Source organism: Rhinatrema bivittatum, chromosome 6 (assembly GCF_901001135.1).
Source record: "Rhinatrema bivittatum chromosome 6, aRhiBiv1.1, whole genome shotgun sequence".
In the NCBI taxonomy this organism is placed as follows: domain Eukaryota; kingdom Metazoa; phylum Chordata; class Amphibia; order Gymnophiona; family Rhinatrematidae; genus Rhinatrema; species Rhinatrema bivittatum.
In genome coordinates, this window is record NC_042620.1 from 214,587,013 (window position 1) to 214,614,214 (window position 27,202).

Below are 27,202 nucleotides of genomic sequence, written 5' to 3' on the forward strand. Positions count from 1 at the left end.
CCACTTTCTTAGTGTCCAAAATTAAAGTCTTTTTCTCTCTGTCTATGCAGGACTCACATACCAGGGCCAGGGAAACATCCATCCTCCAGGGCTTGGCTAAGTGAAGTTCCCAGGTGGGCAAGATCTCCATATTAAGCTGATCAAAAACCCCTTCCAATCTGGCCAAAACAGTAAATAGTCTTTAGCTCAGAGAGCAAATCTTTCTCTCCCCAGGGGTGAAAACACCAGATGGGTGTCCTCAGTGATTGATGGTTTCTCTTACTCACGGTTAGCAGATCTTCTAGATCTCCAGGGTTCTTACACAGTCTCTTTATCTCTTCTTTTTGGATCCCTGATGAGAGGGATCCCCTTGAAGCAAGCAGCTCTCCCTGCTTCAAATAGGGAGGAAGAGGCAGCCAAAACTTTCTCCTGGATCTTAAACTCAAAGTCCTTTTCCCTTCAATTGAAACTAACATTGGAGTTTCTCCTTGCAGCTGGTCACTGATTACTTGCGCTTTGAGGGTATGGAGGGCAGGTCTTCCCTAACCTGCATAACTCCAGACACACTAAAAATCTTAAACTTGGAAATATACTCAGAGGACAAATCCTAACCATCCAGGGAGAGGTCTGAATAAGGAAAACCCTCCTGACCCTGGTCAGTATCCCCAGGCACAGTTTGCCTGGCTTCTCTAACTGGGCTTGAAAAACAACTCAGGAAAAACTCCTCACTATCTCCTCCTAATTCTCAGAAAACCATAAGGAACTGCCTCCTGAGTTCTCTGTAGAAACCTGCTATATAGTCTCTCAGGGGGAAAGCCATTCCAGACCCCTCAAAGGGAGAGGCTGCATTTTAATGGATCCCCCCCCCATTCACTAGCCTGATTTCACTAGCTGAACTAAATGTTCACCCAGGCCTTAATGGTAACAAATTGGCTGTCAGTTACAATTAGTTAGTACTCTGGCTAACTGAATAACTTGTTGTTATAAAATGAGATTTATTAAACAAACAGTGATGGTACTTGATAAGCTAGCAAATAGATGGTCTTCAGAATTCAGCACTGTTGTCACTAGTATTGATATTGAGAAGTTATTTAAAAATCTATATTTCCTTATAGTGGACTCTAAATTGCTTGAACCTCAGTGTTGCATATTCCAGAGAAGTTATTATGCAGATGACAGAGCACTTCAAATAAAGATTACTGCTACAAATATGTGCATTAAATTTAATAATTATAAAAGTACACTTACACATAATTTCATGTTATGTGTGAAGCTTTATGATTTTGGGGATGTGGTACTAACTACTATAGAGAAGGTTGTTAATATAACGCCTCCTTTTCAAGGGGAATCTCTTATTTTAGGTGAAATATCTTGGGCAGTTCACTTATCTAAGGATTGCTCTAAATTTGAACAGATTGCCCATTCGTTTGCTAAGTTGACTGTCCTGCAATTTTGGCTTAAGTAATCTGCTCCTCCTAGGCAAACATGGTACATCTGCATGCTTGAATGAAAGAACTAGAGATGTGCATCGTTTTTTGTGTTCGTGTCGTTTTTCATTTTTTGGCCACCATGGAAAATGTCATTTTCAATTTTTAATTAGTGCGCACTAACTCCCCGTTAGTGCACGCTAACTCCCAGTTAGTGCGCACTAACAAAAACCATTAGATTTCGTTACTTTTTGTTAGTTTTTGTTAGTGCGTGCTAATGTGAGTTAGCGAGCACTGACTCCCGTTAGTGCATGCTAATCGGAAAAACAAATTTTTGCAAAAAAACGGGAAAATCCCGATCTTTTTCGGACTCCCTGAAACATGTCGAATTGGACAATTTCATTGAAATTGTCCAATTCGGCAAAAACGAATGCACATCTCTAGAAAGAACTGGATGCCAAATATAAGCACAAATAGCTTTTTAAGGATTATGTACTCATGTAGGAAGATTTTATGACAGGAACCCTTCTCTGATAATAATGTACAGGAAACTGATAGAGATTTATTTCACTGATTACACTTAATAATTATTGTATTTCCCGTTGATAGCAGACTGAATTAGCCATGCTGATTGGGAGACATCCTCGGAGACCTCTAGGTGGAACTTCCTCAGAAAGTACACAGAGTTTTAATTCTGTGCAGCTGCGCGGTTCCTTTCTCATGCGATTCTGGACCTCCTCCTCAGTTTGTCTGTTTTTTTACACTCCATTCACACGTGGAGTCTCTCCTTAGGATTTTTTTACCTCTTTTTTGGACCGCCTTTTTTTTCTCTTTGATTGCCATTATGGCACCAAAACAATCTGGCTTTAAATATTGCCAGTGTAGGAAAATTATGTCCCTCACAGACAGACATAATTACTGTTATTTATGCCTGGGGCCAGACCATGACCAGTCCTCTTGCCAGGACTATGGTTGCATGTCCCCCCGGGCCCAAAAAATCGCGCACCTCCGGACCAACTCGGTCTCCTGTGCCCCAACACCGGATCGCCCCATACATTCTTCACCCAGACCGGGCAAAGCCAAACAGAAGGCAAAATCAAAGCGGTCATCTTCCCTGGGCCCTCATGGCAAACCCCAGGGACAAGGTATTGCCCCGACCTTCTTAAGCCCCTCCCCTGAGGAGCCCTCTACATCGGCATTGGGAGATGTGACAAAAAAGTGAAATCTAGCGGGCTTGCGTCGAAGAAGGACAGCCAGGATAAGTCCCCCCAGGCCAATAAAAAGTATACGGTGCACATCGACTCGACGCGCCGCATAAATCGATGCATGCCGTCCATCGGTCGACACCGGCACAACAGCTCGATGCACCCTAAATGCGCTGGAAGCGCATGACGAATTCGACGCGCCCGAAGCATCCTGATCAGTCAACGCACCCCTACCATACGACGCATCACTCGACTCACTCGATGCATCGCTCAACTCACTCAACACATTCCAAGGACTTGACACATTCCAGAGACTCAACGCATTCCAAAGACTCGATGCATTCATGAAAGGAATCGACGCATGCCCCACCTCGTAACTCACTGATCCCTATAGTGGAACCCGATGGAACGGGGGACCACGGCTATTCTGAACCCCTCCCCCAGCTCGTCCCCATCTAGAAGCACAACAGAGGGCTCTGGAGCAGTTTATTCAGGGATGTCCTCAGTGTCTCGAAAGAAGAGCCTGTCACCTCAACTGCAGGAGCCTCTTATAAAAAGGCTCAGGCCTTCTCCCATTATACAACCATCCAACCAAGATGGGCAAAAGACCCAGGAGGACATTTTGAGTGCAGCACTGCCTATATGACCTAGGCCACTTAGCCTTCAGCCTCCCCAGACTGGAAGCCTCGCATTTCAAGCCATGCTGCATATCTCAGAGGCTTTATCTACCTTCTTTACTGATCTAGAATCAAATGTCTCAGGAATAATACCTGCAGCCCCCTCCTCTCCAATTTCATGTCCTGTAGCTTAGCTGACTCAACCCTGGAGGCTGGTTGATCCAACATCCCTGGCCTCTCCAGAGTCAAAGAGCTGGGACTCGCCTATTTCGCCACCTTCTTCCCAGGTTCCTCAACGGGCTTCCTGTCGAACCCATCAGAAGAATCTCCGGAACCTTATTCTCCACCCAAGGACCTTTCCTATGCAAAATTAATCAAAAAGAGAGGATCCCTCCTCAAGATAAAGACAGGGAAGATCCAGGACCCTAGATCTGACATACTAGGGATCTTAAGAATTTTTTACATCCCTCCTGAACTGACAGCGCTTCCACCACACTCGGTTCTAGACACAGTCCTACATAAGACCTGGGAGTCTCCTTTCTCTAGCCTACCTGCTTCCCACAAAACCGATTTGAAATTTCGGATGCAGAACTCAACAGTTTATTCACGGTTCAATTACCACACACTTCTATATTGTTTCAGTCAGCTATGCAAAGGGCAAAAAAATCCCATCTGCATTCTAACATGCCCCCAGGTAAAGACAACAAAACCCTTGACAACTTTGGGCGAAAGACCTACCACTCAGTAATGTTGTCCTCAAAAGTTCTTGTATGTAATAATTTTCTTAGGCTGTGCTCATCAGGGTGTCTGTCCCTGCCATAGGTTCAAGAATTATGACAAACTAAATACAAAAGAACCAAAAACAGTCTTCTTCACCTCAACATATCAACCTAAAAAAGACCTTGTATGTAATAATTTTCTTAGGCTGTGCTCATCAAATATTTATGTGTTTGTGTAACTGCATCAGCAAGCCAGATGACGGCAGTGTTATGACTTGCCGTCCGGACCACTCGTCATTTGCGGTATATGCACCTTCTATATATTGCAATCAATTTTTTCAAAAGTGCGATGTGTTCATCTTCAATATATTACAATCAAATATTTCAAAAATCCATAGTCCCAACAGTGTATAAATTTCATCTGTTCCTCAAATGGACTTGAAGAGGAGAGCCCGACAACGGCCGTTGTTTCGCGATCAAATCGCTTCTTCAGGAGACACTTTCAAAGTGTTATGAGAACAGATGCTATAAGAATCAAATAATATATATCAGTTGTGTAAATTTCGCAACAAATTTTTAAGTACTTATCTCAATCGGCAATGATATCACAGGAAAACTTGAAGTTCCAATGCAGAGTTTAAACCCTTAGGTTCCACAGTGTCTAATCGATGGATCCAGCGTTGTTCTGTGCATAATAGACAGGTATTAAAATCTAGAGATGTGCTTCGTTTTTTTCTACCGGGTCGTTTTTCGGTTCGGATACTTCGTGGTACAATTCGGGTTTTCTCGTTTCGTTTTTTCGAAATAGCCCACTCGGACTCTTCAATTCCTCATCCAGTTGTGAATATAGGAGCACATAAAGCCTGTGGAACATGCACAGTGTGTCATGTAATGATAGACACATCCTCTCTGTATTTTTCCAGAATTGATTTCATCTTTGTTTTGAGGAATTTCACAGATTGTCGCTCGACGGGGTTAATTTACTTGATACAGTGTCCATGTAATCTGTGGTACGTGGGTAAGACTCAACGAGCACTCAAGACTCGTTTAATAGAACATCGGTCCTGCATTTCTACCGGTCGATTGACAGCTCCTTTAACATCTCATTGTATTCGCCATCAACACACTTTTGATGACTTAAAAGTCTGCGTACTTGAACAGTTATCTCCAAACTGGAGAGGAGGAGATTTTAATACCTGTCTATTACGTGCAGAACAACGCTGGATCCATCGATTGGACACTGTGGAACCTAAGGGTTTAAACTCTGCATTGGAACTTCAAGTTTTCCTATGATATCATTGCCGATTGGATTCATAATTTATTATTGATTTTTTAGTGACATATTATAAGCACTTGGATAAGCGCTCATGATTTGTTGACATGTTACTATAGCAACATTTCGTCAGCAGAACCAGACGTCATACGTCACAACGCACAAAAAGCGCGGGTCTTTTTAAAGGGCAATTTTTCAGCATTCGCGCTGTCCCGTTCTTATCATTACACTCTGGGAGATGTACGCGTCCGGGATGAAGGTTGGCGTTGCTGTGTCATCTTGAGATAAGTACTTAAAAATTTGTTGTGAAATTTACACAACTGATATATAATATTTGATTCTTATAGCATCTGTTCTCATAACACTTTGAAAGTGTCTCCTGAAGAAGCAATTTGATCGCGAAACACTGGCCGTTGTCGGGCTCTCCTCTTCAAGTCCATTTGAGGAACAGATGAAATTTATACACTGTTGGGACTATGGATTTTTGAAATATTTGATTGTAATATATTGAAGGTGAACACATCGCACTTTTGAAAAAATTGATTGCAATATATAGAAGGTGCATATACCGCAAATGACGAGTGGTCCAGACGGCAAGTCATAACACTGCTGTCGTCTGGTTGCTGATGTGGTTACACAAACACATAAATATTTGATGAGCACAGCCTAAGAAAATTATTACATACAAGGTCTTTTTTGGGTTGATATGTTGAGGTGAAGAAGACTGTTTTTGGTTCTTTTGTATTTAGTTTGTCCTCAAAAGTTCAACATCACCAGTTCTATATCACGCAATACCTCTACGAATGCCTGCAAGCCTTGAAACCCACTTGCCTCTCCGCTTCATCTCAAGGTTCCTTGCCCCAACCATTCCTTGATATAGAGGCGAGCCTCCGCCATCTCCTCAGCACCATTTATGAGGCTTTCGAGACATCAGCTCGCACTGCGGCCTCAGCCATTGTAGCTCGTCATATGGCATGGTTAAAAGCCAGTGCCATACGCAAAGATGTACACAAAAAACTTGCCGACTTACCGTGCCAAAGTGACAACTTGTTTGGCGACAAATTTTGAGAAATGGTTTCTCAACTTAAAGAGCAAAATGTAGCAGTCAGAAGCTAGGAGGTTCTACCCCTCATACCGTAGACTGCCATTTCAGAGGAGGCAATTCTGACAATACATGCTGTACAGTCCTCAGCTGTATACACAACCGAGGCCTCAAACTCATCCACAGCCCCCTCGTTCATGCCCTCGTCAATCATGACAGTCCAGACTGGTAGCTGTCACTTCCGCCAGACAAGTCAGCGAACTGCAAGCACTGGTTCACTATTCACCATACTTGGAATTCTTCCATGACAAAGTTACCCTATGCCCCCACCCTACCTTCCTCCCTAAGGTAGTATCAGCTTTTCACCTTAATCAAACAATAACCTTGCCTATTTTCCACCCAAAGCCCCACCACAATGAAAGGAAGTGGCTTCTTCATACATTGGACTGTAAAAGAGCCCTAGCATATTAAAGAGAACGCAAGCTCCTTCCAAACCATCACAGCTCTTTCTCTCCTTTAATCCCAATGCTCCTGCACAACCAGTCTCCAACATGACCATAGCAAGCTGGCTGGTGCAGTGTATTCACTTTTGTCACATGAAGAGTTTGTCACCGATAACAGCAAAGCACATGCGCACCAGATCAGAGTGATAGCAACTTCTGTGGCCCACCTCAAAAATGTACCTGTAGTGGACATTTGCAAAGCAGCTACTTTGTCCTCGCTCCATACTTTCACTTCCCACTACTGCCTTGACCAACACACTTCCTCAGACGCAGCAGTGGGTTCTGCAGGCTTGTCTAACTCCTTCAAGAAATGAGACTGTCTACCTTAAAGTCTGGGTTGTGTTTTTCTGGTCTGCCATGAAAAGACTGCTACATCCCACAACCCAGGAGCTTGGGACGCCCATACAGTATGGCTAGTTCAGCCTGCTATCGATGGGAAAGAGCAAGTTTGCTTACCGTAAACGGTGTTTCTGTAGATAGCAGGATGAACTAGCCATGCGACCTGCCCTCCTCCCTAGACAGTCTTCTGATGCTCTGCTACACAATAACTGCTTGGATATAAATGGACTGAGGAGGAGGTCCTGAATCGTGCGGGAAGAGAACCACGCAGATGCACAGAGTTAAAACTATGTGTACTTTCTGAGGAAGCTCCGCCTAGAGGTTGCCGTGGATGTCTCCCATTCAGCATGGCTAGTTCATCCTGCTATCTACGGAATCACCATTTATGGTAAGCAAATTTGCTCTTATGTTCTGTAATCTAATGTAAGATGTATGAGTGTGTGTGACTAGTATGTCTTATGTATATGTGCTGTCCAGGCAGTCTTGTTTAACTCATAAATGATGCAATGAACTACATTGATCTTCTATCACTGTTCTTTATTTGGATTTTTGTTGTACGTTTCATTGCATAAATAAAATAAAAAAAAACAAAAACTAGCCTGGAATAGTGATCTATAGACACTGAATAAAGTGCCTGAAGTCACCTGACTTCAGGAGCCAGTGAAACTGGAGAGAAACCAGGAAGTAGCTGGAGGCACTGCTTAACCAATCCAGAGAGAGGAAAAGAAAGTGAGCCTTTATCCCTGTTTGAATTCTGAGAGGAGAGGGGAGGACAGAGCAGAGCAGAGCAGAAGAAAGAGAGAAGGAAGCAGCAGCACAGAAGTCTGCATTAGTGCTGGAGGCAAGAACCAGGTTGTCCCAGATAACAGATGCTGGAAGTACTGAACAGAAGAAGTCAGTGTTGCAGTTGGGAGCCCAGACAGAGAGGTCTGGACAGGCGTGGTATTACTGGGTGTACATACCGTGCAATTGCACAGGGTGGCACACCCGGAGGGGTGGTGGAAGAAGCAATCCGCGAAGCCGCTGGTGAACCTGTCCCATCAGTGGCCAAGAAAAGGAAGAGGCCCATGGAAACTGCTGGTAGATCGCATCTCACCCGCGACCCAGAACTAGAGAAGGCCCGTCAGGTCACCAGTAAACTCTATCTTACTGGTGGCCTGGAAAAGAAAGAGGCTCGTGAGGCCGCCGATGGACCCCCACCCCATCGGCAGCCCGGAAGAAGAGGAGGCCCGTGAGGACGCTGGTGGACTCTATCCCACTGGCAGCTTGGAAAAGGAAGAGGCCTCTGATGGACCCCATCTCATCGGTGACCCGGAAGAGTATGAGGCCTCCGAGGCTGCCGGTGGACCCCATGCTACTAGCGGCCAAAGAAAGAAGAAGGAGCCCATTCCCCTACTCCTCGGTGCTGGCGTACACTGTTCAACACATTTGTAGCTAGCATGTTTTCTATGCTGATCTTGCGATGCACGAGATCAGCATAGAAGAAGTGCTAGGCTCGCGTTGTTTGATTAGCGCACAGGCTGGCACCAAGGAGGAGCAAGAGAATGGCTCCCACTGGTGTGTGTGTGTGTGTGTGTGTGTGTGTGTGAATGAATGAATGAATGAATGAATGAGAGTGGGTGTGGTGTGTGTGAATGAGAGCCTGATCTGGGGTTGTGGTTTGTATGAATGGGAGCCTGTCTGGGGGGGGTTTGATGTGAATGGGAGCCTGACTGGGGGGAGGTTTAATGTGAATGGGAGCCTTACTGGAGGTGGGGGGTTATGTGAATGGGTGCCTGACTGGGGGGGGGGGTTATGTGAAGGGGGGGGGGGGGCGGTGGTTATGTGAATGGGAGCCTGACTGGAGGGTTTTGTGTGTGTGTGTGTGTGTGTATTTCTGTGTGCATAGGAACCTGACTGGGATGTATGTGTGTGTGGGGGGGGGGGGGGGTAGGAACCTATCTGGTGTGTGTGTGCGTGTATGGGAACCTGTCTTGGGTGTGTATGTGTGTGAATGAATGGAAACCTGTCTAGGGTGTGTGTGTGTGTGTGTGTGTGTGTGTGTGTGTGTGTGTGTGTGTGCGTGAGAACATGCGTATATGTGTGAATGGGAGCCTGCCTGGGTGTGTGTGTGTGTGTGTGAAGAAAACTTGTCCTGCCTTACTAATCCATGTCTTACTCAGGATGACTGGAAATAAGTTTTCAGGAATGAAGATCGGTACATTTTCCATTATTAGTTTTACTTATCTCCACTTTGAAATAATTTTTGTTGTTTGGGAAAGTTTTAAAATTTTGTATGAGTTCTTAATTATTGGATGTTATTCTATTACTTACAGAGAATACAAAGAGCAAGGACTGCACTTCAATGAATCAATATACAACACAACAGTGCAGGCAAATATCATAGTCCGGTTTGAATTCACAAGTGTTTATTTATTTATTTATTTATTTATTTATTTATTTAATTTTTTGAGCACCAGCTCCACTGGCATAGAACATCACAAATTCAAGAGGGTCCCCCGACACGGACCCGTGTTTTGCCGAGGCTGCGTCGGGAGGGACATGAAGCTCAACAAACAATCTGAAATCAAGTACATACAAATCAGGACTGTAATAAACAATGGACTTACATGCTGACCAGTATCAAGCTTAATATAATTGAAATCATAACATACCTTAGTTCATGGAATTCATACTTGGCAGGGAGTGCACCGAAACTTAGAACAAGAAGACCTTTAAAAACAACAGAAAAGGTGTGAAAAGGGTGGACCAATCGCGAGGCTATAGGGAACTAATCAGAACATTACTAACCCCAAAGTGCCAACCGCAGTCAAATGAACAGGTGCCACTCAAGTTCTTTATTGAGTCCCTTCGGTGTTACAGTATCTAAGATGTGAATCCATCTTTGTTCTTGCGTCCTAAAAATTCAGAATAGTCTCCCCCAATGAACATGAAAAACTGAATATCCTTGCCAAGCACTGGGCACAATTCTCACATACCATCCCTGACCTTTTCTTTTTTGTTTTAGAAGTAGTCCCTCGCCCTTCATGGGGGGTGGGGGGAGACTATTCTGAATTTTTAGGACGCAAGGAACAAAGATGGATTCACATCTTAGATACTGTAACACCGAAGGGACTCAATAAAGAACTTGAGTGGCACCTGTTCATTTGATAGCAATTGGCGCTTTGGAGTTAGTAGTGTTCTGATTGGTTCCCTATAGCCTCGCAATTGGTCTACCCTTTTCACGGCTTTTCTGTTGTTTTTAAAGGTCTTCTTGTTCTAAGTTTCGGCGCACTCCCTGCCAGGTATGAATTCCATGGACTAAGGTATGTTATGATTTCAATTATATTAAGCTTGATACTGGTCGGCATGTAAGTCCATTGTTCATTACAGTCCTGATTTGTATGTACTTGATTTCAGATTGTTGAGCTTCATGTCCCTCCTGACGCAGCCTCGGCGAAACACGGGTCTGTGTCGGGGGACCCTCTTGAATTTGTGATGTTCTAAGCCAGTGGAGTTGCTGCTCAAAAAATTAAAAAATTAAAAAAATAAATAAACACTTGTGAATTCAAATCGGACTATGATATTTGCCTGCACTGTTGTGTTGTATATTGATTCATTGAAGTGCAGTCCTTGCTCTTTGTATTCTCTGGATTTGCCCTTTCACCAGAGCATTTAAATGGCCACAGCCGACGACCAAACCTTTAGTTACACAGAAGAAGCGTTTAATACAGTATTAACGGATACGCCATTCTTCTCAGACTCTTCTACAGTAGATGTGCCCTCAGTTTCCTGGCTTGATGTGATTAACTTGCAAAAACGTTTAACCCGTGCAGAACTACATGCCTCAACTTTAATTGAATACTGCAGGGTGAGGCATATTCCAAGGGGGCTCCGCATTCAGAAAGAACCCCGTTTACATGTGGATAACCCATCCTTTTTGACCTGTTGGAATCAGATCTTAAATAAATGCTCGTTCGATCTGATGGTCCTAATCATTGAAACAACAAAACAACTGCAAACCACCTTACAGGAGGATCTTTCAAGTCAGTTGAATATTATCAAGAACAGTTCTCCTATTGAAATCTTTGATAAACAGTTATGTGAATTTCATGAAAATCTGACCAAATTTAAGAGTGATTTGAAGGCGGTCAAATTCAAGAAATTTCAAAGGGACGAAACTGATTATAAGACAGGTTATATTTACCAATGGATGTCCAAAAATCTCCAACAGCAAAGAAAAGTAACGTTTCCACAAGATTCTTCAGACGATTCTTCGGGAGAAGAATTGGGTCAGAGTCATTCATGGTCCAGCCGGAGGAATATTCAGCCAGAGACAGATTCCTCTATAAACAATGTGGCACTGGCCTCTACACATTACTCCTTTATTGTGGCATCTTGTTTGGACTTGGGACAGGCACCTCCAGACAACGGCAGCACGTGATCCCGGGGACGAATGATTTCACATCAGTCCCAGAGAATTACCAGAGCCACTCGCCGACAACTGGATCCCTGGCAATAAGATCTGATGTTGGTTCCCTGGAAATAAGATCTGACGCTGTATTCAATCTGTCATCTCGACCATTATCGAAGGATGAACTGTCAGTTTTGAAGAAGGGACTGTCATTTGTACCTACGGTAAAATGTAATGCTTTTGATTTACAAGTACATTTATTTTGTTTTTTGAGGTCCCTTAAATTTAAGCTATTTTTTGCGGACACCCCAAAAATTCAGGATGAGTCTTTAGTGTACAATAAATCTAGATGGATTCCTCCGGGTCCTACGGATCCCCTGGTACTAGCTTTTGAAAGACTGGTGAAAATGGATGTCCAGAGTCTTTTATCAAGCAATACGTATACACACTATAATTTATCTAAAAATGAAAATCTTGCTGTAAGAATACTTGAAAATGATCCAGATATTGTGATTAAATCTGCGGATAAAGAGGGAGGGATTGTTATTCAAAATAGGGGTGACTACAAAGCAGAAGTTCTACGCCAACTGAGTGACTCTAATTTTTACTCACCCCTGGCCTCAGATCCAATGGAAGACTTAAAAAAACAGATTAATTGTTTAATCCAACAAGCTCTAGATCACAAGATCATTACTAATCTTGTAGCTACATTTTTAACAGTAGAGTTTCCGATTACTCCGGTTTTTTATACTCTCCCCAAAATACATAAAACTATGGTAAATCCACTGGGTTGACCCATAGTGTTCGGTATTGGGTCAATTCTGGAACCTCTTTCTAAATTTGTGGACTTGTTTTTAAAACCGTTTGTACCTAAGATTAGATCATATGTACGGGACTCTGCTCACCTAATTTCTATTCTGGAGGATTTAGCCACACCATCCGGATCATTTTTCTTTGTAACATTGGATGTGATCTCCCTGTATTCGAATATCCCACAAGATGAGGCACTAATAGTGATTGAAGAAGTTTTGAAATTGCGTCCCTCTTCTAATCGTATACCAACCTCTTTCCTATTACAATTGTCTGAATTAGCCTTGACAAAATATTTCTTTTGTTTCGGGAATAAATTTTTTCAACAAATAAAAGGCACAGCCATGGGAGCCACCATGGCCCCTAGTTTGGCGGGCCTGTATGTGTCAAAATTTGAAGAAGCATATGTTTATCCAGCTGAGTGGTTTAAATTTATATATCTGTGGTTGCGTTTCATTGACGATGTATTCATCATCTGGCTTGGCACGGATATTCAGTTTTTCATGTTCATTGACTGGCTTAATGAAGGGAACAAAAATTTGCAGTTTAATTTTACTATAGATCCCTCTCATATTGCTTTTTTGGACATTATGATATCATCAGATGGGGAGACATTTTCTACCTCAATCGTCGGTTCAGTGTGCTGCGGCAGTCAAAAAAGCAAACAGAATGTTGGGAATTATTAGAAAGGGAATGGTGAATAAAATGGAAAATGTCATAATGCCTCTGTATCACTCCATGGTGAGACCGCAACTTGAATACTGTGTACAATTCTGGTCGAGATGTTTAAAATTATGAGAGGTCTAGAACGGGTAGATGTGAATCTGTTATTTACTCTTTCGGACAGTAGAAAGACTAGGGGGCACTCCATGAAGTTAGCATGGGGCACTTTTAAAACTAATCGGAGAAAGTTCTTTTTTACTCAACGAACAATTAAACTCTGGAATTTGTTGCCAGAGGATGTGGTTAGTGCAGTTGGATAAGTTCTTGGAGGAGAAGTCCATTACCTGCTATTAAGTTCACTTAGGCGTAGATCTTTAAAAAGTAAGCTGGATTTTATAAGATACGCGCGTAGCCGCGCGTATCTTATAAAATCCGGGGACAGCGCGCGCAAGGGGGTGCACATTTGTGCAACCTGCGCGCGCCGAGCTCAGCCCGCGCTGCCTGTTCCGTCCGAGGCCGCTCCGATTTCGGAGCAGCCTCGGAGGGAACTTTCCTTCGCCCTCCCCCCACCTTCCCCTCCCTTCCCCTACCTAACCCACCCCCCCGGCCCTATCTAAACCCCCCCTACCTTTGCACGCGCCGGCCGGCAGCCCCGCTCCGTCCTCCGGTCCCAGGGGCTGGTCCAGAGGCCTCGACCACGCCCCCTGGGCCGGCACCACGCCCCCGGGCCCGCCCCCGAAACGCCGCGTCGTTTCGGGAATGCCCCCAGACATGCCCCTTCCCGCCCCTTTTCGAAAGCCCCGGGACTTACGTGCATCCCGGGGCTTTACGCACGCCGGCGGCCTATGCAAAATAGGCGCGCCGGCACGCAGGCCTTTTAAAATCCGCCCCTTAGAGAATAGCCACTGCCATTAGCAATGGTAACATGGAATAGACTTAGTTTTTGGGTACTTGCCAGGTTCTTATGGCCTGGATTGACCACTGTTGGAAACAGGATGCTGGGCTTGATGGACCCTTGGTCTGACCCAGTATGGCATTTTTTTATGTTCTTATGTTCTTATCATATTCCCCGTCAGCCATCTCTTCTCCAAGCTGAAAAGTCCTAACCTCTTTAGTCTTTCCTCATAGGGGAGCTGTTCCATTCCCTTTATCATTTTGGTCGCCCTTCTCTGTACCTTCTCCATCGCAACTATATCTTTTTTGAGATGCGGCGACCAGAATTGTACACAGTATTCAAGGTGCGGTCTCACCGTGGAGCGATACAGAGGCATTGTGACATTTTCCATTTTATTCACCATTCCCTTTCTAATAATTCCCAATTCAGAACCCTGAGGCACTCCACTGCCCACTGCCTTTGTCCTAAAACGCAATATCTGATATGAGACTGAACACACAATTACTCCTTCCACTGAGAAAATTGACCATTTAATCCTACTCTCTGTTTCCTGTCTTTTAACCAGTTTGTAATCCACGAAAGGACATCGCCTCCTATCCCATGACTTTTTAGTTTTCTTAGAAGCCTCATGAGGGACTTTGTCAAACGCCTTCTGAAAATCCAAATACACTACATCTACTGGTTCACCTTTATCCACATGTTTATTAACCCCTTCAAAACAATGAAGCAGATTTGTTAGGCAAGACTTTCCTTGGGTAAATCCATGTTGACTGTGTTTCATTAAACCATGTCTTTCTATATGCTCTACGATTTTGATCTTTAGAATAGTTTCCACTATTTTTCCAATATGATTAATAATTACTAATATGATTAATTTATATCCCTTGATTTTATTGTTTGATGAATGCTTTATGAGGACCGATGATGTTTCTGGTTGTCCATTGCTGCATTGCATATAGAGTCTGGCTTGTTGTTGCGTACCATCTGGTTCAGTTTCTGTTTATAGTTTATAGTCTCTTTATTCTGAATTTGGTGAGGATGAGTCTGTGTTCTGCATGTTTAATTGAGGTGGGGTATTATGTGTTAAAAGAAAAAAAATGAAGAGGGGGTCAGCACAGTAATTGTTCGCATAGGGCAGCAAAAATGCTAGCGGCTCACGTAGTTTAATTAGCGCACAGGCCAGTACCAAGGAGGAGCAGTAGAATGGCTCCCACTGGTATGTGTGTGTGTGTGTGTGTGTGTGTGTGTGTGAATGAGAGTCTTTCTGGGGTATGGTGTGTGTGAATAAGAGCCTGACCTGGGGATGTGGTGTGTGTGAATGAGAGCCTGACCTGGGGATGTGGTATGTGTGAATGGGAGCCTGGCTGGGGAGGTTGATGTGAATGAAAGCCTTACTGGAGAGGGTTGTGTGTGTGTGAATAGGAACCTGTCTGGGGTGGTGGCTGAATTCCTCTTTTGTGTGAATTTCACTGACACTGGTGGCAGAGATAAGTACCTAAAGACACTGAGGAGGGTGACGAAAGAGAAGAGGAGTTTCTTCTCTCTCATCATTTGTGGGGAGGACAGAGGAGCAGAAAAGTAAACATCTACCCACATAAAGGGGCAGATGCAATATAAAGCGCGGAAAGCGGGCGCTGAAAAGTCAGCGCCCACTTTCCTAACGCATGCATGGCGCCAGCAAGGGAGATGCCATGCAATACCCAAATTAGGGGGTCACGCTACAAGGAAGTGCTATGGTCGCTTGTGCGACCTTAGCGCCTTCTTGCTAACCGACCCTGCCGCGGCTGCTAGTTATGAATACCGATGCTGGTAAACTCGGCGTCGGTTTTCATAATCGGCCGTCTGCCGAGTTTTTTTTAAATTATTTTTTACTTAAGAAAAGAAGTACAGAAAAGCAGTTTTTTCTGTACTTCTTTTACCTGCGCTCAGCTATTAACGCCTGCTCCAGGCAAGCGTTAATAGATGAGCATTTGCATGTGATGAGCGCTATTACATTCACTCTGTGTCTGACGCGGAGTGCAGGTTATACAGTGCGCTTGGCTGAGCGCACTGTATTACATCTGCCCCAAAGACTGATAAAAGATTGTTAACCACCCTAGGCTGCTAGAGCAAGTCAAACTGTAAGCAATTGAGCACAGTTTGTAAGGACCTTTTCAATATATAGATAGTTATATACAAATGTTTTCACTAAAAATGCAAAGCATTTACCTAGTTTAATTCATCTGCGGATATTATCTACATCAATGGACCTCCAACAGTTGTTTTATTTTGGTGTACACACAGAGACTGCAAGTTTTTTTTTTTTTTATGTTTCCTGTTACTGAGCACACAAATATAATGCAGAGCTTATAGCAAGTGTCTGTTTAAGAGTTATAATATGTGTTTGGTATTAATGATGCGATTTTGATGTAACATTCATTAAGAAAAATCTTTAAGTACTTTCTCATTCTGTGCATTCACACACTCCCACACCCCTCATCTTGTTGTTTTACTGCCTATTTTCCTTTTGATTTTCTTATTAGTTAACTTTTAATGAGGTTGGCACTGTGTGGTGCCTGTTTTGTGTACCCCTGCTACTAGGAGAAAGATTTGGTGAAAGTGTTTATTGGGCTCTATGGGGTTCGAAAATATGGGCTTAGGCCTCATTTATCCCTAGTTCTATATAGTAATCTGCAACCCCCAGCTAATCTTCCTCTAGACTGGGAGATTACAGATTACAGATTCCCCCCTCCCTTGGCAGCAGTGTATCTGTTATAGCTGAGGGGTCACTACATTTATTTAGATTCAAGAAAGACTTCACTGTATGTTACAATCATTATGTTCTTTCTACTGGGGTCTTTTTGCGTACCATCCTGTACACCCTGCGTTAGAATTTAACCATTATGCTTGAAATAACATGGCCACTTTTGAAAGTAGTGACAAGTTAACTTTATAGAAGTATCTTCATCTTTAACTATAACAGAGATAATGGAGCAGTTGGTTGTTGTAGAATTCATTTTACTGAACGAAATGATACCACTTTGGAGAAAGATGTCATAGAATGTTCAGGTAATTACATAAGTACCTGCCATGATTTGATGGACTAACTCAAACTTTGGTTTAAACTTGAATATTTGTTGTTAAAAGAATGTTTGTGTTCAAAATTGAAAATGGCTTATTGTTCAGTCAGATGAAACTACCATTGCTTGATTAGATGCTTTGAACTAGTTTACACTGAAAATTTCTTCTGACACTGGGAAGATTCATATTGTGGCAAAAGCAGAGCATTCAATGATGTCAACATTTTTTTTTCACATATTAGGAGAGACATTTTCACATTACTGCTCAGCTGTTACCACACAGTAACAGTAGGGAGCCCTTTTCTAGGAAAAGTCTGCTTGGGTCTAAACCTTGAATTCTGTAACTTGTTTAGACAACAAGCTGCCTTAAAGTTTGAGCAAAAGAGTTCTTATTTTAAAAAGAAATGTATTTGCTATTCATTGAATAAAATTTCTATTCATTCATTTATGCCTCCAAGCAAAGGACATGAAAATGCAACATTTTACTCTTATCCAATGTATCCTGAGCATACTCTTCATTGGTTCATAACTGCTGGACCTGGGTAAAAGATAGATCAAAGTCTGATCCACAGCCTATATGTGATGTAAATACACATGTAGCCTCTGTCCTGTTCTGGACCTGGGCAGGGGAACACATGGAGAGGGCCGCAGACTGTGCAAGGCTCCATGACTGTCCCCATGTTCCTGCATGAGTGGAAAACACACCAGTTTTCAAGGCTTTTAGGGTTAGCTCACTCCCAGGGGCTCTTCTTGCACACCAGCCAGACACTCCAATTATCATTCTTTACTCCCCTGTCTTTAATGAAATAAAAATTGATGTCAAAACTCAAAAGTCCAAAATAGTACAATTAGAGTAGTGCACCAATACTGCAACAAAAATTCCACAATAACAAAGCAAAAATGATAGTCTTTTTCCAACTCTCCCTCAATCAGGTTAACTCTTCAGGGAAGATACTCTCTTCCTCCCTGGGCCCTGTTTAGTAGCTGTAATCCTTCCCTCTGCAATCTTAGTTCTTTCTCTGATCTCTCAGTGGAGTTGTGAGCTGATGGTAGAGGAATCAATCTTTGACTAATACAGGGCTTCCCAAACCTGTCCTAGGAACCCCAGTTGGGTTTTCAATGAATATGCACAAGATAAAGTTGCATCCACGCGAGATTCAGTTTATGCAAATGTATCTTATGCATATTCATTGTGGATATCCTAAAAACCCAACAGGCTTTGGGATCTCCAGAATAGGTTTGGGTAGCCTGCTTCAATAACCTATCAAGCAGGCTTTCATTTCCCTTGGCACCCCCCAGTACCCCAGTCCACCATACTCTGCAAGATTCTTCTCTATCTTGCCTTCCAAGCCATCCATCCATGAATTCTTCTCCATCACACAGTCCTCTGGGACCTCTCCTGGGAAACATGTCCTATGGATGTCCTCAATGAGCGGGCTCTAGACACAACTTAAGGCTCTAAAGCTTAGAATCCTACTCAAATCCTCAATCCTCTTCCTAATCCTTCTACTCACATGGGAGCAGGAGTTTTTATTCTACTACTTTACCCCTTCCAGTGGGAAGTGGTGCTCCTACTTACCACACTGACACTACTCTGACATCAAAAGGGCAGAATCTGGTGAGAATTGGTGAGATGCAATTATCACATCTAAAGTTCAAAGGAAGCCAAGATAATATATAAAACTTTCTTTCCCTCTCCTGCATCCACCACTGCCATTCTTTAGGCAAAGTATAGAGATAGAGAAGAGTGAAATGCAAAGTTGTTAAAAAATAAAAGCTTTTATATAATGAAATCTTTTGGTAACTTTGATAATGAAATCATAAAATTAGTAGCAAAGCGGATTCCTAATATATAAGTACTCTATGGACACCGAAAGGATAAAAATAGATTTTAAATAATAAATTTGGTAAATCCAGTATAAACTAAAGGCAGAAAGCATATGCAAGTTTTAAGAAATGGCTTTATTGTGACAGGTAGACCTTAAAATGTAAGACCTTTGTTGTTTTCAAAGAGACTTTAACATTTTTTATATTTTCTTTAATTTATAGCTTATCAACTGATTCCACAATGACTGAAAGTTCAGATTACAGATTCAGTAATCTCACCTGGGATCAAATTAAGATATTAGACCAGGTATTGACTGAGGTAATACCTATTCATGGAAGAGGGAACTTTCCAACACTGGAGGTGAAGCCGAAGGATATTATTCATGCTGTAAAAGAACAACTTGTAGCAAAACAGATCGTTGTCCGTGATATCCGTTTGAATGGCTCTACTGCTAGTCACATCCTTATAAAACAAAATGGAACAAGCTGTAAAGATCTGGACATCATTTTTGGGGTAGAACTTCCTGGAGAACAGGCATTTCAGATAGTAAAGGAGATTGTGCTGGATTGTCTTCTGGACTTCTTGCCAAAATGTGTCAATAAGGAAAAGATCACTGCTTTAACTATGAAAGAAGCCTATGTGCAAAAGATGGTTAAAGTTTCTAATGATCATGATCGTTGGAGTCTCATCTCTTTGTCAAACAACAGTGGGAAGAATGTAGAACTAAAATTTGTAAACTCACTTAGACGACAGTTTGAATTCAGTGTTGACTCCTTTCAGATAATACTGGATTCCATGCTAAATGTTTACAAAAATGAACACAGCGATCTGACAGAAGATTTCCATCCTACTGTTATTGCAGAGAGCATGTATGGTGACTTCAAGGAAGCAATGAATCACTTGAGATACAAGCTTATTGCAACAAGGAATCCTGAGGAGATCAGAGGTGGAGGCCTTCTGAAATACAGCAATCTTCTGGTTCGTGAATTCAAACCAACAAGTGAAACTGAAATCAAATCTTTGGAGCGTTACATGTGTTCCAGATTTTTCATTGATTTTCCTGATGTGACAGAGCAGCAGAGAAAGATTGAGTCCTATCTGCGCAACCATTTCATTGGTGAAGAAAAGAGCAAGTATGACTATCTGATGACTTTGCGTGGAGTGGTAAATGAGAGCACTGTTTGCCTCATGGGACATGAGCGAAGACAGACTTTGAACATGATTACTATCCTGGCTTTGAAAGTGCTTGGAGAGCAGAACATCATCCCCAATACAACTAATGTCACATGCTACTACCAGCCTGCCCCATATGTCAGTGACAGGAACTTCAGCAATTACTACATTGCTCAAGGGCAGCCACCCATCTTTTATCAACCATACCCACTTCACATACATATGCAGAGTGGTCTGGTGTAGTAGAGAAGCATGAGCCTCCCAAATTAAAGACCTTTCAGGATGCAAGTTCTAGCAAAATCACTTTGTGTAAGGACTTTTTTTTGTGCAAATTGCCAATGATCTTTGATCAGAGTCTGTGCTATACCATGAGTAAGCAACCATGTTCCATCTATCATATATTAACTGAGGATGTAACATTGTTAACCATCGCTCTACAAATTTATGGTGATTTAAATAAGTCTACTAATGACAAAAATACTCTGTGATAGGGTTGTATACTCCTTTTGGTCTAAAAAGGAAAATAATCATATTTTTATTTTTACAAATCTGTCAAGTCCCAATAGCTCAAGGTGACATAAAGCAGTCATTCTCTTTTTTGAGGGATGACTGAGTTAAAAAGTGTAAATTTTTAACTGCAAAAATATGTGAATGAAATGTATTCAAATTTGTTAACTAATTGAAACTATTGTACCATAGAATGCAATAGGACATCTAAGAAATATGAGATAAGTTAAGCATTGATAATTACTATAGCAGAAATAAAGCCAAATGTGGCAAGAAGGGCATAGAATCGCTAAAATAATATTTTTAAAAAACACCATCCTTAGTCAAGAATGAATGTATTTTATGCAAGTGTGTTTTCTTCAGACTGCAAAGTATTACTACACATAGTAGAGTTAACTAAAATACTTTCAGAAGGAAGGCCTGTTTGACAGAAGCTCAAATTATAATATTTATGCCAATTTGCAACTCTGTACAATATTTTTGAATTAGTCATGAGAACAAAATTGCAAATGTCATTTATAAGTGATCAGTTTGAGTGAACCAAAGGCCAAAATCTCTTATCATATTTTAGGTTTCTTGGCATGAATGTTTGTTGGTTGACAGAAAACAATAAGCTAATGATACCGCTAATGTTGATCTATGAAGAAAAAACAAACTATCCGATGTGAGACAGTTTTGGTAGTGGTATTCAGTATTTTATACTAGGCTTGTCCTGTGCATGTTTACATGTCTGTGCATCTTGTAGCAAATGGAAATGAAGGTTTCTTCTTATAATCAGGAAACATAAAAGATAATTTATATTTTTTTTGTGTGTGTATGTGTACCAAAGATGAGTTTATAGACATGCCACACAAGTGCCTCACTTTACCAGTTATATTCCATGAAAATGGTCATTTATTTTAAAAGTGCTCATGGATAATATATTATAGAAAGGTGTGGATAGTTCCAGGGCCACTGGAAGGAGTGAGTGAGATGGGCGACTACCAGGGGCCTCAACGTGCCTTCTGAAGGGGACTATAGCAGCAGTGGCAGTAGTTGCAAATTTAAGCTGTTGTGCAGCTGCTACTTTGAGACGGCAGGGACAGCCACATTGGGGGCAGTCCCCTTTGGATGGCACAACTGCCCAAGCTCCTTGGATGGCCCACCCCTTCCCCCAAGCTGCCCAAGGGTGGCAGTTAACCTGGCTATGAGCCTGATAGTTTTAAGACATTGTGTCCTTAACAACTAATGGCAATTGTCACTTACCATTTGCTAATGTATACTTGAACAATTAATAAGCAGAGATAAAAATTCACTGGGTATATTCTGTGAAGAATGAAGAGATAAAGGGGCCAGTGTAATAAAAGGCACTATCAGCCTTTAAAGTGCATTAGCACGGTGTTTATCACTTGTATTAAGGCCAATATTAATGACATGCAAATGAGGCAGACAGTAAAGAATGCATGTACTTTATATATGGACATTTGTGCAAAATCTTAATCCTATAATTTAATGATTTTTTAAAATAATCCATCTGCAAAGCAATTGCATAAAGTTTTCCACTGCACCAATGGGTAATAAGCTGTTTTTCATTCTATTTCTCATTTCTTCATTTGCATAGTTTAATGCAGTGTACAATCTCATAAGTTAATTTATGAAAGCGTTAATGCTTTAGTACATTGGCTTCATAAGTCTCCCTATTCAATACATATTTTTTACATTGTCACTGAATAGAAAAAAGGTTTTTTTGAATAAGGCCCTTATGTTATTGAAAGCATTGAGCTCTATTTTCAGAGATAGGAAAAATAAATGATTGTCCCTTTGGTCAAGCTGATACCTAACCTAACACAACTGTTTGCACTCTTATTTTTAATAAGTTTGCAATGTTTAACTTCAGAAATACATATATACAAATGCAATGCCAGGATTATGATATGACTGATACACATCTGCAATTTAGTCAATGGCTCGAGACTTTGTTGTTTTTATTTTGAAAATAGAACTTATAAGTGGTGGGATATTATCATCTTACTTTTGCTGTGTCCCTGGTAGGAGGATTCTAAATCCTCCTACCTGAAACAGAGGAGCACCTTTTTGGTTGGGGGGGGGGGGGGGGGGGGGGGGCGCAAGTCAGCAAAGCTCAGCCCTCCCCACCCTTTCTTTCCCTCCTTCTGTTCCCAACCCCCCACTGGTCTCTCTCTCCCTGCTTCCACCCCTTCCCCTTCCTTCTCTAAACTCTCTCTCTCTTCTGTGTCCACCCCTCCTCTCTCTCTCACCTCCCTCTCACTCTCTCTTCCTTTCTCCCCCCCCCCCCCCTAAGATCCCACACCCCCCTGCCTATGATGATCAGCAGCAAGAGAAGGAAAGTTGTGATGCCTCTGGAAACATTCTTCTCTCCCTCCTCTATGCCTGGCCCGACTGGTGCTTTGACCTGCATGGCTGTACCGAGTCCCATACAGTTTAAAGCAGCAGTCGGGCCCCGAGATGCAGAGGTAGAGGGCATGGCTGATGCACTGTTGTTTGCCTCTTCCTGCTGAAGAACAGCTACAGCCTGCCCGACCTGGTCCTGGATTTCTTGCAGCAAGTCAATGAGAAGGCTGGGTTTTGGTCAGGCTACGGTCCTTGTGGCCTACTCCATTCCAGCACCTATGCCTCCTTCTGTGACCTATTGTCATGTTTATATATTAAAGCATCAAATCAATAAACCTTCACCCTTCAATTATCGACCCTCTATGTGGCTATCATAAGAAGCACTCCCGGCGTAAATCACCTTCCTTGCCTGATGATTAAAAATAAGGCAAGGAGGATGATTTACACCGGGAGTGCCTATTATAATGACCACATAGAGGGGCGATAATTGAAGGGTGAAGGTTTATTGATTTGATGCTTTACAGGATCCTTCACACATTCTAGCACCTTTATATCGTGGTTATATATTAAATCATGCCATTTAAATTATTTCTATGCCTGAACATTATTTACCAGTTTTAGAATTAGCTATTGCATGAAAATATTCTATATACTTCTAAAGATAACAAGAAAGTATTTTAAAAAATAAATAATTGTGTTGCATTGCAGCTCATTTTTAGAGTAGTTATAACTATTAAATGGCATGGGAGTGATGGATTGCTACATGGATTATTCAAAAATCCATACAATTTGTATATCAAATTTGTAGTCTATAAAGGAATTTACAAAAGCAGAATATCTGGATTTCCTTTAGCTATGATTCACTAACACCAATGCTATATAATCTTACTATTATCCCTATAATGTGCTATCATATACATTTTTACAATTACAGTGCATTTTGAAATATAAGTGTAAACAGGAAGGTGTACCAGTTTCCTGATTATATGGGCCCTATTTTGAAAAGCTTTTCTATAAACACAGAAACTTAGAAATCTGTTTCAAAGGAAGGTCTTGTACATTTAATTGCTGCTCCTCTGTTCTAACACATTTCTAAATTGTATGCTAGAATGTTGGTACCTTTCATTATCTTTCTGTTGTAGTTAAAGTATTGAGACAGCATCTTCTGCTAACCTGTGTACCAAAAGCCCCAAGAAAACCCTTAAGTGCTAAATAACTGACTACCTATATATATCAGAAAAAAAGAACAGTGCCATTGACAGTGTGCATGCTTGCAAAACACCTCAGCCACCAAGAACATCCCAAGTCCATATATAATTCCACCCATTCTAGAAACTTTGTGACCTTATTGAATCTGCTTGTTAGTTTTCATGGTATTGTATTTGGTATTGTACATAACCATGTACTATCACTTCTAGTATTCTTGATATAGATTGTGTACATAGATAATACAGAAATCTACTGCCCAGTGGAGGAATGAAATAGTGATTATAGGATATTGAATTGCTGTTTATTGAAGGTCAAATACAATAGTTTCCGGTAGTTACTGTTTCTTCCTAAAAGAAGATAGCTTTTCTGTAGTAGAATGAATATCAGACATTTTGCTATATTAAGAATTTGTGTGTGCTTCTCTCAGGATTGTCTTGCTCTCTTTTTAGATTCTCCCATTGTTAGTACTGTCTGAGTTTTCTTTAGGCAGAGCCCCATTCAGTGCTGCAGATTAACCTTCTCCTTAATAACGGATGTTTTTTGTCATTTTCTAGGTAGAAATATAAATGAATTGGTGGTGTGGGGAGATGGAAGCAGAGGAAAAAAAAGGAAAATTTTATTTAAATGTTCTGGTTACTTGCAAGTGTGCAGTTTTCATTTTTCTTTTTCCATTCTTATGGCGCTTCATATTCTTACTATCAGCTTTTACTTATTCCAGGCTATTGGCAATTGTTTGGAGTTCAATTTCCTTGTATAGATTCATCTATTCCTATTTTTCTTTGGACACCTAGTTTTTCTATACCAATGCACTTGCATTTCAACATCTTTCATTACTATTGACTGTAGTTTTCTAAGAAGGAAGTAGTGTCCAGTTGATACTGATCCAACCATTTAGAATACTTTCAGTAAGATTTATGACAAATAAAATGACTAATAATTATTTATACTTTAAATTTTTTCCAACGCTAAGGGCTTTTTACTCATTCATGTGTGTCTAATTAACCTCACAGTAAAAAAAGAAACAGCTCATAGTGCTATGCAATGTGAGCCTTAAATGTTTCCTTGTGAATGAAGTATACTAAGCATTATTTCATAGATTAAAATATGAAGAATTTTTTAGTATGTCGGACCACTTTAGTGCACATAGATACTTCACCGTGGCTAATTTTGCAGTAACAGTCTCATCTAATTAGTCAGTTCATCTGTTTACAGTAAATATAGCCAAAATATAAAGCTGCATTTCTGCTCACACAAATTGACCCCAATGGTCTATTCAGAATTTTCTGGAAGTCTAAACAGTTCCTTTGCTATTCATGGTACTGCTATTTCAATTAAACCTAAACTATTATACAAAAATGTAAATCAACTTAATTTAGACATTTATAACCTGCTTATCTGGGCTACAAAACCCCACACAAAGCAGTGTACAAACAACAATAAAATCATCTAACCAGTATAACAAAATAATTTATTTAACAAAATAAATACTCAGGGTGTTAGAATAGAAATATAAAAAAGCCATAATGTTTATTTATTTTGTTAAACTTATATTTTGTCTATATTTTGTATTGCTCTCAAAGTGAAGATCAATACAATTAAATATATAACATTAGAAACAATATATCATAAAAACCTGTATAATAATAAAATTAAAACATTAAAACACAAAACATACACATATAATAATAACACAAATACAAACCAGACAGCATCATCAAGACATGTTACATACAACAAAATTAAAAACTTATCCATGAATAATCAATCAAACTGAGCAATCTCCCCTAATAAGGTCAATTAGATGCACATATCAGAACTTAGTTTTTGTTTTTTGGTCTGGCAGTTTTCTCTTGCTCCTTAGGGCCTCCAACTCAGTCAAAACAAGGCTGGGATCTAGCACCAAGAGTTTTCATTTGCAACTACCCAGGGACTTTTCACCCTGTTTTACATCCCCTCCCAGCAAAACTAGCCCAGCCATTGCAGCAACATGTCTGGGCTGGGGCTATGTGAACTCTGCAATTGTGAGCCTTAAATCCAATCTTAAGTGATCTTTGTTACATGACTTGTACTCCCTCTCTATCTATCCACCCCCTGTCACCCCCAGAGCCATGGTCATTGCCTCTGTCAGGTCAGAGGATCTGACCCAGGAATTGGCTACAGTCCTCCACATAGTTACATTTAATATTGCTGCTGTGCCATCTACACATCAGAACTTTACACTATATTGTTATGGCTGCCTAATTCATATAAACCTTTACCCTTTAATCTTGTCTTTTCTCTGAAATACTTTCATTGTACTAGATACCAGCTTCATTCCTAATGCTTTGAGATCTGCCACATTTCTTTGAACGAGCCTTTGCTTTCATCCTAGCATACTGAAACATAACTATAACTATTATGTTATTCTCACTTCCATTCTTCATTTCTTTGTCCTTTCCAACAAGCTGTTCATAAAGTAAGCAAGAATATAAGGAAATGATGAAGAGTAAATACCAGTCACATAAATGTAAAGCATGCAATTAGCAATGTCACAGAAAGCATCACATGCAGTTGGCAAGAAAATCACACTATGCACATGCAATTTCAAATATCACAGAATACAGTATGTTCAGTCCACAGGAAGATCACTGAATACTGTTCATGCAGTTCACAAGAATGCCACAAAATGCTGCCCATGCATGGTTGACTCTAAATGAATAAGTGCATATAAAAACGAATGATCAACATGCAGAGGCCTCTCAGGAAGATCAAAAGCAGTGTTAAAAGTTGTATATATGAGCTTTTATTCCATGAGGAGAGACAAGAAAAGATCCATTAGAAACAAAGTTGAAAGAGCAAATTCCTGTGATGCTGTGAGTACTTCCTCATGGAGGACTTCAAGAGATAGGGACAGGCAAGTGAAAGAGAAAAATGTAAAAATGCTATTCTGAAAATATGCTCTAAAGTAATCATATTTCCATGTTCTGTTATGATATATAAGCTGCTCATATATTACTTTCATAGATGCCAAATTTCACAATAAAATGATGTCTATCTTTAAAAAACATGTCCACAGTTAATTGTGGCCAGTATTTACATGAAATGCGGTGCACTATGGGGGGACTCTGTGCAGTTTGATTTCATCTCTGTTTATTAATAAGTATTTAATGTACTATAAATGTACCTTCACAGAATACTTTATATAGCAGGTATAATTCAAATCAAAGGTTTAA

At 41.0% G+C, this 27,202-nt stretch overlaps 1 protein-coding gene across 2 annotated transcripts in view; it reads left to right on the forward strand.

Moving 5' to 3' along the window:
• The window catches only part of TENT5D (terminal nucleotidyltransferase 5D), an 89,110-nt gene extending 68,882 nt beyond the window's left edge, over positions 1 to 20,228 (forward strand). Inside the window, exons 3-4 of one of the 2 annotated variants that reach the window (XM_029606543.1) lie at positions 51 to 113; positions 18,974 to 20,228. In XM_029606543.1, coding sequence (XP_029462403.1) covers positions 18,993 to 20,168 — 1,176 coding nt within the window. In that variant the 5' untranslated portion in view covers positions 51 to 113; positions 18,974 to 18,992 and the 3' untranslated portion in view covers positions 20,169 to 20,228. The remainder of the gene's footprint in view (positions 1 to 50; positions 114 to 18,973) is intronic. The other variant, XM_029606541.1, reaches the window with a different exon arrangement.
• The last annotated feature ends 6,974 nt before the right edge of the window (positions 20,229 to 27,202 follow it).